At 38.4% G+C, this 19,991-nt stretch overlaps 2 protein-coding genes across 2 annotated transcripts; one reads left to right on the top strand and one right to left on the bottom strand.

Moving 5' to 3' along the window:
* Nucleotides 1–2,293: 2,293 nt before the first annotated feature.
* On the bottom strand, nucleotides 2,294–4,256 carry LOC104000031 (transcription factor CSA-like). The gene is made up of 4 exons (XM_009421967.3): nucleotides 4,050–4,256; nucleotides 3,568–3,917; nucleotides 2,971–3,447; nucleotides 2,294–2,774 (listed from the first exon to the last, which is right to left on the bottom strand). The coding sequence occupies exons 2-4, from the start codon at nucleotides 3,857–3,859 to the stop codon at nucleotides 2,575–2,577; spliced, it is 969 nt and encodes a 322-aa protein (XP_009420242.2). The 5' UTR covers nucleotides 3,860–3,917; nucleotides 4,050–4,256; the 3' UTR covers nucleotides 2,294–2,574.
* Nucleotides 4,257–17,355: 13,099 nt separating this feature from the next.
* LOC135625949 (WUSCHEL-related homeobox 11-like) lies at nucleotides 17,356–18,775 on the top strand. Its single transcript, XM_065131105.1, has 3 exons — nucleotides 17,356–17,875; nucleotides 18,442–18,617; nucleotides 18,758–18,775. Exons 1-3 carry the CDS (start codon nucleotides 17,356–17,358, stop codon nucleotides 18,773–18,775), a joined length of 714 nt encoding a protein of 237 aa, XP_064987177.1.
* Nucleotides 18,776–19,991: the final 1,216 nt, after the last annotated feature.

The following is a 19,991-nucleotide window of genomic DNA, read 5'->3' as shown; positions in this document are numbered from 1 at the left end:
GCTTCGTCTTCATCATGTTGATTTGTGATTGTACTAATCAGTATCCAACCCCATAAATGACATTGTGTAGGCCTCAAGACTACTACCTAAACCATTGGTTGTTCTGGAGTATGAGCAACATTGTGCTGTAGGTTCTTTCTTTATCATCGAACAGGATGAGCTTTCAACAAGTTCAAGAGACTTAGAAGTACCCACTTGTGTGGTCAGTAGCCACTGTGGATGCATTATTAATGAGAAATAGTCATGAACCACCTAATCATGATCTCATTTCTTTTATTTTGAGAAGAGACTCTTCAGCAGACTGTTCTCCCTTTGGTAGTTCTTTTTGCTATTAGATGTTTTAAGCTAACATGGCATTACCGACGAAAAGTGGCCATATCATTCCGAAAAGTACCATGGAGAGTCATGAATGCGTTTTGGGCTTTCTTGTGTGGTACTGGAAAGGAGAGAATGCAAGCCTTAGTTTGACCGTTGGATTGTGATCAAAGAGATGACATAACTAGCAATGCTTATGCTTTCCCAGATACTGTTTGTTGTATAGTTTAATTAGGGTGAGCTCAAAAGAAGTCTTTAGATGTGGCAATCTTCCCTTTAAGTCAGCAATTGCTGCAGCTTCAGCTTAGTTGGTGCTTTCTAGCTCTGTTATAAAGCAAGGCAAACATATTTTTATAGTTCTTGTACTTTTCATTGATCAGATTGCATCTAACACATGGGGGTTGAGTGGGTTCTTTATTTGGATGTCTGTGTTTTATGCATGGGAAAGTAGCAAAATGCAAAAAAAATAACATGTCAATTTGTCTTTGTTCTATGTCTTATGGTGTCATATCACTTTCTTTTATTAGGCTGATGCTACTAACAGTCCAAGCTATTGCATTGTGGAATTTAGGTTTCTGCAAAGATGGTGGACGTTCTGTTGCCAAAAGCAGGTAAATGTCATTTTCTTAAAGTTGTATATTCATTCTCTGCATTGTCTCTAAGTTGCATTGTTATCAAACTCCAACTAAGTTGCATAGTTAGGGCAACGATTTAACAAAGCCTTAGGTTATCGATATCATCTAAGTAGAAAAAGAAAATGAGGGTGAAAATAGTTGATGAGAGAGAGAGAGAGAGAGAGAGAGAGAGAGAGGCGATAATAGTGACTAATGGAGAATAAAGAATACAAAATAAGACAAAGCTATAACCGAAGTGTCAATGAACATAACAAAAGAGGAGAGATGAGAGAGGAATCCAATATTAGTTATAGAAGAAAACTTGATTTTTTTTTCTTTTGCTAATGATAGGAGAAATATAATCAACAAATTATCATCTAACATGTGGTAATCATATGACATAAGAGAGATAAGATCTATCCCTTTGGTTTGAACTTGATGTTATGAGTTGTCTCCCCCCTTACTTACGTGAACATGAGTCTAAGACGCGGATCTGAACTATGTTAGGTTGATTAAGATGCCATCGATTTTTTTTCAATACTAAAAAAAGATGATTCAATACCTTAAAAAAGATTAAACTTTTATATGTAGGGATGCTTTATTTGTTACGGAGTCAAAGATGATTCAATTAATAAGCTGGACCTATCAAAAGCTTGATTTATTATTATTTTTTAGATCAAAATGATGAATCCAGTTCAGATTTGATAACTATGTTGAGTAGCCACCATACCCCATACATATATCTGCTCTAGGAATAGTTCTCTCTATGCAAATTGAAAGCTCTCATGAAACCTTAGAAATACGTGATTGCATGAATTTAATATTTTGAGCTTTAGAAATTGTAACTTTACACCTGACAAGATTGTCTGCCTGTAACTATTTGCAGGAATGAGAATCCTACTTTAGCTGCTTAAATCGTTCCTTTCCTCTCCAATGCTTTGTTTCTATTGTTTGAACCAGGTCAATAGGAACACCCACTCTCGAAGAGTGTGGTCACAGTGTTGTGTGCCCTGTTTTACTTCTCCTTGGAAGTACCTGTTCACCACCATGATTGTCAGGTAGGGAGACCCGGGACTGTCAGGGATCAGTCAGTGCCTCCAAGCACCTAACAGCTTTCATAGTTGGTGGGGAGGGTAAAACCACAACACAAAAAGCCTCTGCACACCAGATGTCGGCAGTGGGATGATGACCAACCCTCCTCCGATTCAGGTGGGAACGAGAGACTTTAGCTGAGGACATGGTGTAGGGGAATGAATAGGTGTCACCGTCCATCCTTTTAACCTTCGGAAACTAAGCTGCTTCGAGGGGGTAAAAGGCACAGTCATCGTCGGAGAGGTCAGAGACGTACGTCTCTGACTTCAGTGTCGAAAAAAGTTGTTCTTAGGTTGAATCATATGGTTAAAGTTCATAGCAAGGACACTGTGCTTCGATCTACCAAAGACTACTTGAGTTCCTGTGTGACCAGACCTTACTCGGAAGGACGAAGCATCGTGACACTTGATTCGATGTGTGCAACAGAAGCTCACAGGATAAGTTCAGTAACAAAGTCGAGAGGCATAGGTAGATGACAAAGGATCGACGTTCTTCAGCAGCAGCCGAACGTTGTTGCTCTGTAGGCCCAGTCTTCTTATACCGACACCCTTTGCTATGTTGCTCCAACACCTAGGAAATCTATAAAGGGCAGCCGAGTTTTCTCCCTCCCATGTCTTTTCTGACCATGAGCCAAAGCAGTGCTCATGTGGTAGGCCACCGGTCGAGCGCCATGAGAGAAAAAGCTACCACCGGAGTCACCCAGCTTCTCATAAGATGCATTTCTTGCTGCTGCCACCACCTTTTCATCTGACCCTGCATAAAAGTAACGTGGATCATTCATCGGAAGTGGATGGTGATTGATGTAAAGCAAAAGTGACACCTAGCCACCTTTCGACGAGGGACTTGATGAGCATGGCATAGCTTGAAAGTCGAAAAATAATACGAAACACAAGAATATGAATTTAAAGTTTTAGACTATAGTGAGAGTATGGAGAAGAAGAGGTCATACCATCGAGCATGTCAAAAGAATGCGGCTGCTGGGAGGGACTACTTCTTCGTCTGTTGAGGAAGCTGGGAGCAATCCTGCTGGTGAGGGAATTGAGAGAGAGGTCCGTGCATGTGGAATCACACTCATCTCTGGTGCCACTGATGCTCGATTCACCACTGCATGCATTGTTGCTGGTGCTGACCTCCTTCCACCTGGGGAGGGCCTGGCCCTGAGATGGGAAAAAGATGGGGGAGCGACCAGGTGGGTTTCGGCTCCTACGAGCATTGGACTGCTCCCTCTGCTTCCTGGCCATGATCACATGCCAATGGTTCTTGACTGCATTGTCTGTCCTGCCATGCAAGAGCCTGGCGATCTGTGCCCATTTGTTCCCATAAAGCCTGTGGGCAGCTAAAAGCCTCTCCTCTTCTTCCTCGGAGAATGCTTTCCTGTTGATCCTTGGGTCCAACTGGTTGAACCATCTCAGTCGGCAGCTCTTCCCTGCTCAAAATCAAATCCATAAACAAGAAGAAACAAGACCGATAAGAATCAGCAAAACTCACCAATATATGGACTGGATTAAACTAGAAAAGATCAGAATATTTCTTTTCCTTCAAGTACCTGATCTTCCCTCGAGTTTCTCAGCAATCAGGTTCCAGTTTTGGGGGCCATATTGAGAGACAAGCTCCTTGAGCTTGGCATCCTCGGCTGGTCTCCAATGGCCCCTGGCGCATAGCTTGTGCTGTTGTTCCGTCTCATGGATGATACCATGACCACCTTCTTCCTCCTTGCCTTTGTTGTAGCTCTTTCCATTCTCAGGATTCTCATGCCCCTCCATAACTGCAAGAAAGGTAGGTGGTGCTGCAGGGAACAACTCCATTTCACCTGGGTGCTGCAGTTCGTAGGGAGCCATTTCTTTCCTTTATTTATAGATCAAAGGCCCAAGATGCTCAGATGAGGGGTACAAAGATCTGAGCAGGAAGCAGAACCAAGGTTCAGAAGAAAAAGGAAGAACACCAAGACAACGCAAGGAGGAGCTGAATAGATCCTATGACAAGTTTAAAGACAAAGAGGCCTCAGAATGAGAAAAGGAGGGATCAAACCGAGGAGTCGTTCGGTATTCATGAAGATGGCAACTCAAGGACTGCAGAGAGAGTAACACTTCCTTCGGTGGAACAGAGACCCACACGAGTCTCTCTCTTCTCTCAGTGCGTGTTCCCGTGCTTACTTTGAGACTGATATATAGCGCAGACGTGTCGACACCGGTGGTCGCAAGCACGGGTTCAATGGAGAACCACTCGTGTGGGCATAGGAGTTCGAGTCCATCATCCCCCACCCGCTTATATCTGCCTCTGTCCCTCTAACCCTTTACAAAGCCATCAGAACTTTCTGTCTCTTTGCAATCCCCACTGTTCTTGCAGTTCTAAAGTAAGCTAAGAGAAACTGTAGAGTCAGTAACCATTGTGCCCATTTGTGTTGCCATTTTCCATTCGCTACGACATCTGTTCACTGCAAATCTGTACCGTGCTTTTGAACTTTGTTCCTGTATTACACCTCCATGCTCATCCTTTCTTATTTCTCTCCCTTAAACCCAATATTTTTGTACACATGTTGTGAGTGAAAGAATTTATTGCTAGTCAATCACATACATGATTGACTTATTATGTATTTGATAAGACATATATTTGTAATGTTTATAGATATGTGTAATGGAAATCGAATCGTCACTTATTATCGATTTGATAAGACATATATTTATAATGTTTATGATATGTGTAATGGAAATTGGATCGAGATGAGATTATGATAATGATATCGATTCACTTTTAAACATAATCCTTAAATAATCACGATCGTAGGTTATTCAAGAGAGATATCGAGATAATTTGATAGACTAATGTATTGTATATATGTTCATTTAATAGAGGCGACTGGTCTCATAATTACTCATTCTTATAAACATAGAAGTTCCAGATCTAGTACAACTGGTCATCAGGAGTGATAGGCAATCTTACGAGAGCTATTGAGTATCAATAGAGGATCATCTACTCTCGGTGTCATGAGAGGAATATTTTATGTGTTCTTGCTCAAGAAAAATATCTAGCCAGTGTCATTCAGATTGAGAGAGAAAGAGTTCTTCGGGAGAATTCGATTAGAACGAGACTCGAGTAGATTCCGTATGGACTTAGCAGTACCATACTTGGTATACGGTCTCTGAAATATTAGATGAATGAGGGACTATAAAAACACGGTAACTAAGGACAAACATGTCCAATTGATTGGATTCTCGTATCGTTCAGAGACTACGACGTAGTGACATAATACGTTTACAATCTATGAGTCGAGTGAATTATTATGAAGATAATAATTTACTGAGCCAGAATGAGTTTTGATAGGTATGACTCACGGCCTGCTTAATATTGGGTTTGGAGGGTCACACACATATGGTAAGTGTTGCGATGAGTAGAGGTTCAATTATGAGATATTCGTTAGAAATCCTATCTTATTGGATAGCCAATAAACTCATGAATTATTGTATCATATGAATTAGATCTAATAAGAGTCAATGAGATATTATTATGTAGAGACCCACTAATCTAAGAGGCTTGGGTAGTTGGATGGAGATCCAGTACCCAATAGGATATGATCCATTATAGTTAAGTTGACATGTGACCTCTATAAATAGGAGGGAACCAAAGGGCCATAAGTCAAACCTCTTTTGGCTGCCACCTCCTATTCTCTTCTCCTCCTCTCCTCCTTAGCCAGTAGCCCCTGTTTGGGGCGTGTGGACAGCAAGAAGGGTCGATCCCTTCTTGATTGCGTGGTGCGCGTAGCGAGGAGATTTGAACAGCAATTTGAGAAGCATTTTCGTAGCTCATACCGTATGAATCAATACTAGAGAGGAGGACAGTTATCTCATTCATCTTTTCTCATGGATCTATAGGTTTCTAGGGATATATGATCTCTCTATTTAACACATCTTTTTTATACGCATAGTTTTGATTTTGTAGATTTTTGCGCATCAATTTTTCACACGAGGATGAAACCTTCGTTTTTATGAAAAATCCTAAAATTTTTATTTTTTATTTATTTATACTGTGCATGTAATGTTATCTCATATTTTTCAAAATTTATATCTTGAATGAACCCAATCAGACTCTTGCGATTGCGATTTAACCCAATGAATTTACCGAGAAGTCAATACTTTGGTCTCAAATATAATGTTGTCTTTGTGCTTTAGCACAGTTTGATGCCAAAACTTGATTGATACCCAATCGTTGGATATCGTATTAACAAAGGAATAGCTCCTTTTGACTGGCATCATAGTGCAAACCAAAATAAATCTGCCTTATCGAAGAGCAGCTACCACACACCCAAAGCGTATGGTCACCTTATCCCTCTTTTCCGACATACTGCTTTTGATGAACAGTTTCCAGCTTTGCTGTGATAGACTACAAGACATTAAAGCAAAGCAGAATAAGTTCTAAAAGAAATCATGCCTCTTTGCCATTTTGATGACATTTCCATGTAATGTCATGTTAGCTAATCATTATCTGTGCTAGAGAAAGTGGTGCAGGCATGTTAATCATGTTTCTTATATCATCTATATTAAATGTGGTGTACTTTGCTTCTTATCTTCTTCAACTTGCAGCTAGCTGCTACCAAACATATATATGTATATTCTTTTTCTTAAGGTGAGAATAATTATATTTCTTCTTTTTATCTTTCATCTTATCCTCTGTTGAATCTACACTTGATTGTTGTTAGTGTATGGAGATCCTCATTTGGTTAAACTCAACATATAGTAGCATTTCTTTTGTCGAATAATTAGCTGTCCAACTTTAATCATTTGATTGCTGAGTTCCATATCATATACGTGATAGAAGCGGCAAATTAGGCGGTGTGTGGAAGAAGGTCTTGCATTAGAAAGAGAAGGCATTTGGGCACATAATGTTTCTCGCTTTACCCCTTTGTTGGACCCCATGCATCATGATAACATGAACGGACAAGTTACTACTAGCATTCCTCGAATCGCACCGGTAGGTGACCTTAAAGAAGCTCTCGGACCACCGCCACACATGGTGGGATTTTGCTCGACTTTACTTGGGGACAGCAAAATCCAAAATCTGCCGTAGGATTCTCCCATGTCAGTTAGTTGAAGCTGTCCCGTCTCTCTCTCTCTCTCTCTCTGTGTCCGAGAAAAATGATGTGACATGCATGCAAGGGCAGCCATTGATGAACCAGGACAGCCTGCCTTCATCTCCTTCCATCACACATCCAACTCAACCTCAAATTCCCATTACAAAAACAACAACAACAAAAGAACAAAAGACTATTCAAACTACTTTCTGTGACTTGTTAACTTTAACAAAGTATGATGTAGCCAAAGGAAGAGAGAGAGAGAGAGAGAGAATTCCACAGACAACATCAACACCCATCTCTATCATCATTGTTACCACAAGAGCCAAAAGAACCACCATTCTTTTTCCATTACAAAAGGGCACACGTTTTTCTCCCAAAAGTGTCCTTTTTAATCATCTCCAATTTCACATGCTTCTCCTCGTCATTAGTTGCCTAAATCCACCTATATATAATTATATATTTCCTCATCAAGTATTTTTAATCTAAAACAAGCATGTGTTCTTCAAATTAATAAACTAGTGATATTTCAATTACCTAACTTTGAATTACCATATATGCTCTTCAAATATTAAAAATTTCCACGTATGAATTTCCCATTAAGATGCCCGCGCGTGCACACACACACACACACACATATATATATATATATATATATATATATATATATATATATATATATATATATATATATATATATATATATATATATATATATATAACCATAGCATATTATGCAGGAATAAAAAGTGTTGATATTAATAAAATCAACATTTTTGCTCTGAAGAGTCAAATGGAAAGATTAAATTGGCCAAGATTTTATTCTCAACATAGGAAAATGTGTCATGAGAGCTAACATCATGGACCTCTTTCCTACATATTTCTTGATGGGGAAATGATGGTCGATAATGCAATGTGGCAATGGACTTGGACACAACATTTTGGTGCAACAAAGATATGACACCCATCTTGCACTAAGCCTCATCTATAGTCGGAAGACTCTTTGCTTGATTGCAACCGTGATTGATGTGCATGAGGGGAGTCACTTTTTTTTCCCCTCATCGCTTATGTTTGAGTTCTAATGGTCGCAACTTCCGGTCGGTGAGCAGGCAGCTCGATTGAGAACATTGCAATGTGGTCCTTCCCCCACCCACTACCAATTGTTTTGGATAATCCTCTAAAAAAAGGAGAGAAGAAATCCATGGATATTAGGTTTACACGTATTGTCTAAGGTATATCCAAGATATTTGATCAACCCATTGAGTTGTTTTGTGATTTGGGACTACACCTAAACTTTCGGTTCTGATTTATTGGTTGATTAAGGGTTAGTGTTGGGGTAAATCTCATTTAAGATAAGTATATATATTTTTTTGACAAAGAGTAAGTGATGAAGACGAGATTCGAGTCCAAGATGTTACGATAATCTATCAAGAAATGTCATATGAGATTTTTAACCCTTAACCTTTCATAAATAGATCTAGTATTTTATCATAAGACCAATATATAAGGTGTGCTAGATAGATAAATAATTTTATTTTTAATTTCTTATGGAGTTGTAGAAACAATATTCTTTCCGGTAAGGCATTGGCCTTTTATGGATGAAATTTATATTGCTAGCAAGAATATATAAATCTTATTTAAGATAGGTATATATATATTTTAATAAAAGGTAAATAAGAAAACGATAATATATATCTTTTTCAATCAAGTTAACTAACACCTTCAAGATATATCATATGAGATTTTGAATCCTTAACCTTTGATAAGTAGGTAATATATCATCATCATCATCATCATCAGACCAATATATAAAGTGTGCGAGATAGATACTTAATTTTATTTCTAATTTTTTGTGGAGTTGTAAAAATGATATTGGCATTGGCCTTCATATGGATGAAATTTATGTTGCTAGCAAGAATATTTATACTGATTGTTGTGCAAGTTTTCTTTGTTGAATATTGGATTGTGATGTCCCATTTACAACAGCTAATACTTTTGCAGGTACAAAATATGTGTTGACAGTGTTGTGATTGTTATCCAATGCAAATCTTGGAAGGTCTCCAACGCTCTAATGGCGGAAGGCTTAGCACTTTTGGATAGCTTAAAAAGGAGGGTAGACAGAGGCGTCGTTATAGCCCTTTAGTTTTCGAAGGCAACTATGTGAATGATAGATAGCTCTTTGGTGGTGAACGAAATTTCTCTTTCATAAAAAAAAGAGGAAAAAATCTCGAGCTTAACCGAATCCAAAAATAGATCCGTCCAATCTAATCTGACCCCAAGGATGAGGAGTATCCGAATCCAATATAATGTCTTCTTAGTGAGCCTCGTTTTATTTTGGGGTCAAATTTGTATGGAGTTATTAGGCTCAATAGTGTGTGTGTGCGTCTAATGGGCTTTTGAGGTGGCCCAGAATTGGCCTGTTTGACCCATCAAATGATTCTACTCTATTGTTTATTTACATACATACAAACATACATATTTCAATGTTTGATGTGAAGAAGACAATTGTGATTCGTGTATAGGAAGGAATCACTCGATTCTTGTGAATCTTTCAATGGAAAGATGGTGGCGGAGGAAGGGTGAGTCCTTGGTGTCATCTTCCTCCCTCCTCGTTCATCCCCATGCTGTTCGCTGTCGAGGATGTCTGTACGTAAACCATCGATACATGAGATCATATGCAACAATCAGTTTTAGTTGGGTTGATGTCGAATATGGTTATTTGTAGTGCTAGACTAAGTCGATCCAATCGAGGTCAGTTGGATCGAATCTATCGCTCATTGAAAACACAATCTTATTCGGATATCCGACTTGTAGATATTAGCATCGAGGCAAACTTGATGATGAGCTCTTATCGATGTTCAAGTTAGTCGATAATTACGAATAAGCAGGTAGTGTTCAAAGTAAAAGGTTAGAATTTTGATCTCTGGGAAGGTGGAAAAGAAAGAGAATAGTTCTTTCTTCTTCTTCTTCTGTCCTCCAAAGAGGGAAGAAAGGAAGAGAGAACATTTCTTGAGACCATGAGTGTCACTTCAGCCATGCAAGAGGTGAACATGCACCGTCCTCGGAACTGAAATCTAAGTCCTGGCTGCTTGTGTTGGCCTGGTGGAAACACCCTCCTCAGCCTCTACCCTTACCACCTACAAATCTACTGCTACATGTATATTTATTCTGTAGGGGGAGGGAGAGAGTCACTTCTGGTTGGGTGCTCCCCTAGCCTTGCATGAATGGTGGAGTCTTATCCATCACCCTCACGGCAACTGTGTCTTCCTCATACTCTTCTTGGACGCATCCATATTGATTGACTCCATGTTCTCGCTTGACAAGATGTGACCACGAATTCACCCACCCAAAAGTAGAGCTCTGCGAGAAGATTTTGTGGATGTCGAGATGATGGAAGAGCAAGTTGTCTCATTTTACATGCAAAGTTATCTATCTCATTTGATGTAATTTTTACACATTATAGTAATGAGCTCAAAGATGCACCATTGATGATAGTCAAAAAGAGAAATAAATTATGAAAAGAATGATTTTTTTAATATAGGTTTTGAGGGAAATATTTCTCTCAATCAATCACTTAAATCACGTTATCAAATCAGCTATTTATAATTGATCCTTGAATCATATATTGATTGAAGATATAAAAACAGAAATATTATTCTTCTTTATCATGATCTTTTATAACAATGATGTTGAAATAGCTAATGGATAATTTTAGATCCAAGAGCAACTCATTTATATGCTATTTGGATTGATGATTTGATAAACTCCTAAGAGGGTATCATAATACTTTTCAAAAAGATCATCTCCACATATGCCAATTGCTTACTCTATGAGAGAGTGAGAGAGAGAGAGAGAGAGAGTGAGAAAAAGAAAGAGAATTCTACTATCCAAAGATCGATATTGAAGAACATATCGAGAAATATATGCAAACTTATTTGATATGTCAAGTGAGAATATGAGTTATAGAAGTTAATGACTTTTTTAAAGTATATTTATATCGAAGCAATTATCGAAGAATATATCATCGGACTTCATATTTGTGTCGTGTCGAGTATGTCTTTGGGTCAATCAGTCAATCGATTGTCAAAGTATGCTTGGAAAGATGATGTGGATTACGATACCATGCTTGTTTTTATTATGTTTACTAGCAACTTTGTTAGTAGTATTGGGTCCGACCTATGTGGGCTTGGATAATTGGGTCGTTTGAGTTCAAATCAAAGAAATTAAAAAGTAAGAGAGAAAGGGTAAAATAAGCAAGGTGAGATTGCAGCGTGCAGCGTGCGACGACATGAGGGAATAGGAGAGAGAAATAGAGAGAAAAAGATTAGATTTTCGTTTTAATAGGTTTTTCCCAACAAGTGGTATCAGAGCAATAGGTTGTTTGGTGCTAGTTTTTCTCGTATGATTAAAATGGAGCAGTCAAATGGTATGATTAAATTGAACTCATCAAATTATTCCACTTGGAGGCGTCTGATGGAGAGATTTGCTATATTGTAAAAATTTGTATAAGCCTATCAAAGTTAAAGATAAACCTTCTACTATGGACGATGAAGAATGTGAAGTTTAACATAGAAAAGCTATTGCCTATATTAGAAGATTGATGGATATAAACTTGCATGAGCATATTTCGGATGAAACCAGAGCTGATGTTGTTTGGCAAAGGTTAGAAAATCTCTTTGCGAAAAAGATAGTGGGAAATAGAATTTCTCTCCTTAGAAGACTTGTAAATTTGAAGTATAAGGATGGTGGTAATATTGTTGAGCACATAAGCCTATTTTAGAGTCTTGCAAATAAGTTGGTTGCTATGAAAATGAATATAGATGATGAGATGACTATTACTTCTCAGCTCTTTACCAGAAAGTTGGGAAACGTATGTGGTGACTATTTGTAACTCCACGCCAGAGGGGACTCTAACTATAGATATGGTTAAAGACAGTTTGCTAAATGAAGATGCCAGAAGGAAAGAATATGGTGAATCTTCTTCTGGTGCATTTGTTACTGAAAAACAAGAAAGACGTGGAAGAAGTCATAGCAGAAATCCACATGGATATAGAGGAAGATCTAAGTCTAGAAGAGATATCAAATGTTTCATTATAATAGGCCGGTCACATGAAGAAAGAGTATAGGTTTTGGAAGCGAGAACGGAATGAAACGAAGAAAAATGAGAAAGAGACCAATACAGTTGTTGCTGAAGGTAATATCACTATTGTTTGTGATGAAGGTTGTGTTAGTCTTGAAGCTCAGGACAGTAATTGGGTAATTGACTCTGGTGCTTCATTTCATGTTACTTCTTATGGTGATTTCTTTAGATCTTACACTGCTGGTGATTTTGGTAATGTCAGAATGAGAAACAGTGGTACATCTAAGATTGTGGGCATTGGAGATATTTGCTTGGAGATCAGTATTGGGAGCAAATTGATACTCAAAGATGTAAGGCATGTTCCAGATATTCGTCTTAACTTGATATCTACAGGTAGACTTGATGATGAGGGTTTTGCACACTATTTTGGTGAAAACAAATGGAAACTCACTAAAGGTTCTTTGATTGTGGCAAAAGGAAAGAAGATTAACTCTTTTTATGTCATGGAAGCTAAGCTACACAAAAGAGAGATTAATGCAATTCAGAAAGGTGAAAGTATAGATCTTTGGCATAAGAGGCTTGGACATATAAGTGAGAAGTGACTTCAAACTCTTGTTAGAAAGTAGTTCTTACCAAGGTACATCTATTAAATCTTGTGATCATTGCTTAGTTGGAAAAATACATAGAGTTGCATTTCAGACATATCCATCATCTAGAAGATCAAATGTTATTGATTTAGTTCATACTGATGTTTGTACTATGCAAACTAGAACTCTTGGAGGTGCTCTTTATTTTGTTACTTTTATTGATGACCATTCTAGAAAAGTGTGGACTTTTGCTTTGAAATCTAAAGACCAGGTACTCGATGTTTTCAAGAAGTTTCATGTCAGTGTTGAAAGAGAAACTAGCAAAAAACTAAAGTGTATTCGATCAGATAATGGTGGCGAGTACAGGGGTCCTTTTGAGAATTATTGCAGGTTTCATGGAATCAAGCTTGAGAAAATAGATCCTAAAACTCCTTAGCAGAACGGTGTGGCAGAAAGGATGAACAAAACTATTGAAGAAAGGATTAGGTGTATGCTTTCTCACGCCAAGTTACCGAAGTCATTTTTGGGGGAGGCTATGAGAACTACAGTTGACCTGATAAATCTTTCTCCATCAGTTCCTCTGCAATGTGATGTTCCAGAGAGAGTATGGAGAGGAAAAGATATATCTTATAATCATTTGAGAGTCTTTGGGTGTAAAGCATTTGTTCACATTCCCAAAGATGAGATGTCCAAGCTTGATAATAAGGCAAAAGCATATATCTTCTTGGGATATAATTATGAAGAGTTTGAGTACAGATTATGGGATACAGTGAACAAGAAGATTATTAGAAGCAGAGATGTTGTGTTTCTTGAAGACCAATTGTTTGATGATGGTGATAATATTGAGAAGCCAGAAACCTCTGTTTATATTCCTTAGAGTTTGGGTCCAATTCCTTCACCTGTAGTTCATGATGATCATGGGGGAGATGAAGAAGAAGATCATAGTGAGAATGTAAGTGATGATACTCCTACAGTTGATGATGCTAAACCAACTGAACAAGCACTTCCACCATTAATTGAGATTCCATTGAGAAGATCCACTAGAGAGCGACAACCCTCTACCAAATATCCTCTACATGAGTATGTTATGCTTACTGACGGGGGAGAGCTAGAAACTTACCAAGAAGCTATTCTTCATGAGTATAAGAATGAGTGGGTAAAAGCTATGCAAGAAGAGATGAGATCCTTGCTTGAGGACCACACTTATGACTTGATAAAATTGCCTAAAGAGAAGAAAGCTCTCAAGAATAAGTGGGTTTATATATTGAAAACTGAAAATAATAGCTCACAACAAAGATACAAGGCACGACTAGTTGTGAAAGGATCCAGTCAGAAGAAATGTATTGACTTTAAAGAAATATTTTCTCTAGTTGTGAAAATGTCCTCTATCCGAGTTGTTCTTGGTTTGGCTACCCGCTTGAATTTAGAAGTTGAGCAACTTGATGTAAAAACAGCATTTTTTCATGGTGACTTAGAAGAAGAAATTTACATGGAGCAACCAGAAGATTTCAAAGTCAAGGGAAAAGAAAATCTGGTATGTAAGCTTAAGAAAAGTTTATATGGACTCAAACAGGCACTTAGACAGTGGTATAAGAAGTTTGATTCCTTTATGATGAACCAAGGGTATGATAGAACCACATTTGATCATTGTATGTTTATGAAGAAATTTTCAGATGATGATTTTATTATTTTACTGTTATATGTTGATGATATGCTAATTGTTGGCCATGATGTTGGAAAAGTTAGAAAGTTTAAAAGAGAGCTAAGTAAATCTTTTGCCATGAAAGACTTGGGGTCGGTGAAACAAATACTTGGCATGAAGATTCTTCGTGATAGGAAGAAAAGAAAGATTTGGCTATCTTAGGAGACTTACATTGAAAAGGTTCTTGAAAGATTCAATATGAGTAAAGCCAAAGCAGTTTGTTCTCCACTTGCAGATCATTTCAAGCTTAGTTCGAAACAATGTCCTACAAGTGAAAAAGAAAAAGATGAAATATCCAGAGTGCCTTACTCATCTGCAGTAGGCAGTTTGATATATGCTATGGTTTGTACTAGGTCAGATATAGCTCATGCAGTTGGAGTTGTCAACCGATTTCTCTCAAATCCTGGAAAGGAACATTGGGCAGCAGTGAAATGTATATTAAGATATCTAAGAGGGACTTCCAGGTTATGTTTATATTTTGGCAGTGATGAACCTGTGTTAGAAGGTTACACAGATGTAGACATGGTAGGTGATATTGATTCCAAGAAGTTCATTTCGGGATTCTTGATGACATTTGCAGGAGGAGCAGTCTCTTGGTAGTCTAAGTTATAGAAGTGTGTTGCTCTATCAACCATAGAAGCAGAATACATAGCAATTACTGAAGCCTGCAAGGAAACTTTATGGATGAAAAAGTTTTTACAGGAATTGGGCTTGAAACAGGAAGGATATACTGTTTACTATGACAATCAAAGCATCATTCATCTCTCCAAGAATTCAACGTACTATTCTAGATCCAAGCATATTGATGCGAGATATCACTGGATTCGTGATGTGCTTGAGTTGAAAGAATTACAGTTAGAAAAGGTACATACTAATGAGAATGGATCATATATGTTGACAAAGTCTTTGTCTAAGGAGAAGCTTGAAGCATGTAGGCGAAGAGCGGGCTTGGTACAACCCACCATATGAGCTGGAGAAGAAGAATTGTTGGGCCCAGTCCATATATGGGCTTGGACAATTAGGTCGTTTGAGCCCAAATCAAAGAAATTAAAATGTAAGAGAGAAAGGGTAAAATAAGCAAGGTGAGATTACAACGTGTAGCATGCGGTGGCGTGCAAAGGGAAGAGGAGAGAGAAATAGAGAGAGAAAGATTAGGTTTCTGAGTTTTTCTACTTGATGATCGGTGGTCAAACATTGTCAGTTTTGGTCCAAATTTTATGTGGAGAATTCTTGCAGTAAATTCTACAATCATAACGGTGTTGATCTACAGTTTACCCTCTTTAAGGTACTTTTCTGCTATATCCACTTTGTGAGACCTAGAATTCTCTTACGAGGAGATCCACTGTATGTGATGAAGATAGGTTATTCTTGAGCCAAGATCTATGATCTTGATCTTATTGTGATCCTCTAGTTATCTAGAAAAGACCTATTGTAAACCTGTTATCATTACTATTGATAGTGGAAGTTTGAGGTGGACTACGGTCCTGAGGTTTTTTCCACATTCGGTTTTCTACATTAAAAGATTTGGTCTCACTGTGTGATTGATTATTTGTTTTATTGTTTATGCTGGTTGATATTTTTATTTGGATATCAAGTTTGTATTTTGACGAGGAATATGGATATTTAATTGGAGCTAATAAAGAACATAGATTATATACATTCAATATAGCTTGATTGAGAAAAGACAAATAAAATCAGCATATAGGCATGTTTAATCATCTTCTCATCACAATATGAAGCAATAATTACAATATCATTTACCAAAAGAACAAGTGATGTTTTATATCAGACCTTGAGAAGCACCACTACCTAAAAATTAGGTTCTCAAGTAAAAGACAATCTAAACATCTAAGTTACTCAAGTATCCGAGTGATGTGGGCAGCAATACAACCAGGAGAGTAACTGAGACCATATCATCACATCACTGCTATTACTTCAGATGTTCATTACTGGGTCATAATACCTTTCTGCCACTCTCCTTAAGTATGCAGAAGCATCCATTTCCTTGGTAGCAGACAGTTGTTCCATGAGGTGAATGCATGCTAAGGCTGTGGAAGTAATGATCATGATCTATCATCAAAAATCTACTTGCAGAAGCATCCATCGAAACTGATCACTATCTATCTTTATAGTTCCTTTGAACGGACGGACATAAGAGAAGGTTAACTTTCAATCACTCGATCATATATATATATATATATATATATATATATATATATATATATATATATATATATCTGAGCTGAGTCGTCAAAATGTAAAGCTACAAGGAATTAATCGGATCAAGACAAGCACAGAGTTCGAGTTTGATGCTGAAGAGAAGCTACAGATGGCACAGTTGCCATGGAAGGGGACAACGCTAATTAAAGGCCTTCAAACCGAACCGAGCCTCCTTCCGCGGCATCGGTTTCTGCTGTGACTAAAGATAGCCAAACCTTTTCCCTATCTCTCTCTCTCTCTCTCTCTCTCTCTCTCTCTCTCTCTCTCTCCCACCAACATGTTATTATATTGTGTGCTTCCTGTCTCTTCTTCTTTGCATCAGCCTTCCTTTCTCTCGTGTTCGGGGTTCCATCGTTTGCTCTCCACTGAGGACAAGCCCATGCTACGCCAGCCCTAATAAATTGGTGGTGCCACTCTTTGACCATTTCTTCCTTGAGGACTTCCTACTTCGGGATATAAACAGCAGAAAGAAGTAATAACATCATACATCATACACTTTAAACATTAATCCTTATCGAAGCTTCAAGTTTTGATACGTTTGAGATCATACCAATGTCATAATATACCATCCATAAGATCTTGTGTGGGTGAACGCTTGACGCATCTCTTTTCCTTCGCATCACTGCTTCCGGTGACTTCGGTTTCCTTCTTCGTCGCTCCAGCTGCATGCCATTTCGGCCATGGAAGACAGTAACCGAGGCCACGGCAACAGCTCCAGCCTGCAGAGATCTGCTCCTGACGGCACCGTCACCGGGCCCATGCGCACCCGGTGGACGCCGAAGGCCGAGCAGATCCTCATACTGGAATCCATCTTCAACAGTGGCATGGTAAACCCTACCAAGGACGAGACCGCGAGGATCCGCAGGCTTCTCGAGCGGTTCGGCCCGGTGGGAGACGCCAACGTCTTCTACTGGTTCCAGAACCGGAGGTCGAGGTCCCGTCGCCGCCAGCGCCAGCTGCAGGCGAGCCTCGTGGCCGATCCTAGAGCTGCAGGAGTCGCGCAGCAAGTAGGCGGTGGAGTTCAGGCTTCTTCTGCTGCTTCTTCTTCTTCTTCTTCTTCCTCCTCCGCCGCCAACGTCATGTTGATGGATGATAGCGCCCAATATCTCTTCTCGATCTCTCGCCAGATGGGACTCATGGAGAGCGCTCAGTCTCCCGTCGTGCGCTCTTCTGATGTCTCGCAGTTGCACAGTCAACCTGGTTAGTGCATGGCTGCCTCTTTCTGGATTTCTCGTAGTGGTGTGGGACATGACAACCAGTGATGGACTCGACAAGTGAAACAAACAACAGACATGCTACCTTAAATCTAAGCAAACCCTTTTCTTTTCTTTGTTTCAAGGACTCACTACTCTTCTTGTGCTGAGGCATCGACTCTTCTGTCGATGACAAAAATTGATTGACTGACTGCTCGATCGAACTCGTTTGGTCTCTTCTGTTCATTTCACCGATAGATTTCCAGATCTGAGCATTCAACATCACAGATCCATCTAAATTTTGGATTCTTGAGCTTGAGAAGCTCAAGGTAGTCAACAACTTTGGGTTTCGGATAGATCTTTTGTATGTTGAACTTTTGTCTAGCATGTTCATGTGCTAACCCTAAATCAACAATCTTTGGTTCTTCCTATTGTTTGATTATTTAAAAGCTACTCTAAGTTTTTCCATGAATCATCACAGTTTATGCTTAAGATGAACTCATTTCCTCCTACATCCACATGAACCTTCTTCTTCCTTTTGAGTTGCTATGTAGATGAGATGCATCATTGCAGGAACCGTAATTGTGTTCATCGATGGGGTGCTTAACGAGGTTCCAAGCGGACCTATAGACCTGAGAGCTATGTTTGGTCAAGATGTGCTGCTTGTCCATTCCTCTGGGGAGCTGCTGCCTGTCAATGAGCATGGAATCCTTATGCAGAGCTTGCAGATGGGTGAGAGTTACTTCTTGGTGAGTAATTAATTCTAGTCAGTTCAACTTCTTGCTGATTCTGCAAAATGAATGGAACCCAATACACTCTTTATTTATGCATAGATAATACATTGATATATACCAAGAAAACCCAGATGTAATGTTTGCTTGTTGTTCAGGTCGCAAAGCCTACTTAGAGTGACTTCACTTGGTAGTTTGGAGAGGAAGAGTGCCTTGAGGATTCATGAGGATGTCCAGAGTTTGAAGCTTTTTTCATTGTTCTAGTTATCAATAGGCTGAATTATCAGCATCTTTTGATGTCAAACACATTTGGTCAGAGAAGTTGTAACTTTGCACTTGTTTGAATCATGGTTATCAAGAGACTAAACAAGAAATTGTTGTATTCTTAGCAGGGTATAGAGTGCCTGTTGGAGTTGTTTAATCTACTTGTTCCTTCTTCATTCTGTGCTAAGATCATTTAATATTGAGAATATAAAGTTAGCTTTTGTGTGTTCTTTTTTTGAAAATAATTATATCTATTTATTCATAGTATTATTAGGGAACCAAATGCTCAGTAAGGAGCTATATATAGTATTATGGACAGGACTTCCATGTTACATTCTGTCTCAAATGTTTTCATTTGGTACCAGAGATTAAAAATATTATATCATCCTGGACTTTGGCTTTTGTGCTTATTAGATCATGTTTTTTTTTGTGGATAAAAATCCAAAATATTATTAGTATTAACAGCAGTACAATCATATACAAGGAGAACAGGGCTAGAAATGCTATCTATGTATGTCAATTGCTGCATTAATTTTACTCATCATCATTGTTATTGTTATTATCTTTCATTTTTTCTGTTTTCCATAGAGATTACAAAATAAAAATCAAATATGAAGGAGACCAACTTGTTTAAAATATATGCCTGCTAGTTGTCTGAAAAAAAAAAAAGTCTTTTCAGAGGGATGTAACAATAATTAGATCCATTAATCTTGTTAATATATCAAAAAGCACTCTCATTGCTCAATAAGAACAATGAAAAGGCAGCTTTAGTTGAAGCACCAGTAGGCTAAGAAAAAGAAACTGTGTTCTTTAATCTCTGTGAAATTGGCACCAGTGGAAGAGAAACAAAGTTCATACTAATAAGGACTATAACATAGAATTTTATGGTATCTACATATAACTCCAATGTCAAGAATCTTGACTTTGTTTTACTGAAATCATAAGAACCAAAAACACATACCATATCAGCAGAACTGACAGTGAGTTCCTAAACAAAACACAGATTTCCTCAATAATTAGTAGTCTCTGGAGATAATCCAGTTTGTCATTTCCATAGGAACAACGAGCATGAAGTTTCCATGTAGTTCTTAAGTATCTGATGCCACCACTGCGAAGCAAGCGAACCTT

The sequence above is a fragment of the Musa acuminata genome, chromosome BXJ2-10 (genome assembly GCF_036884655.1).
Source record: "Musa acuminata AAA Group cultivar baxijiao chromosome BXJ2-10, Cavendish_Baxijiao_AAA, whole genome shotgun sequence".
NCBI lineage: Eukaryota > Viridiplantae > Streptophyta > Magnoliopsida > Zingiberales > Musaceae > Musa > Musa acuminata.
Note: the sequence above shows the minus strand (reverse complement) of the source record. Positions and strands in the feature narration are given on the sequence as shown.

Coding starts and splice junctions, on each gene's coding strand:
- LOC104000031 (XM_009421967.3), bottom strand. CDS start 3,859: ATGGCTCCCTACGAACTGCAGCACCCAGGTGAAATGGAGTTGTTCCCT. Junction 3,448..3,567: donor GAAACTCGAGGGAAGATCAG/GTACTTGAAGGA, acceptor GATTTTGAGCAG/GGAAGAGCTGCCGACTGAGA. Junction 2,775..2,970: donor TTCTTTTGACATGCTCGATG/GTATGACCTCTT, acceptor ACTTTTATGCAG/GGTCAGATGAAAAGGTGGTG.
- LOC135625949 (XM_065131105.1), top strand. CDS start 17,356: ATGGAAGACAGTAACCGAGGCCACGGCAACAGCTCCAGCCTGCAGAGA. Junction 17,876..18,441: donor GCAGTTGCACAGTCAACCTG/GTTAGTGCATGG, acceptor GCATCATTGCAG/GAACCGTAATTGTGTTCATC.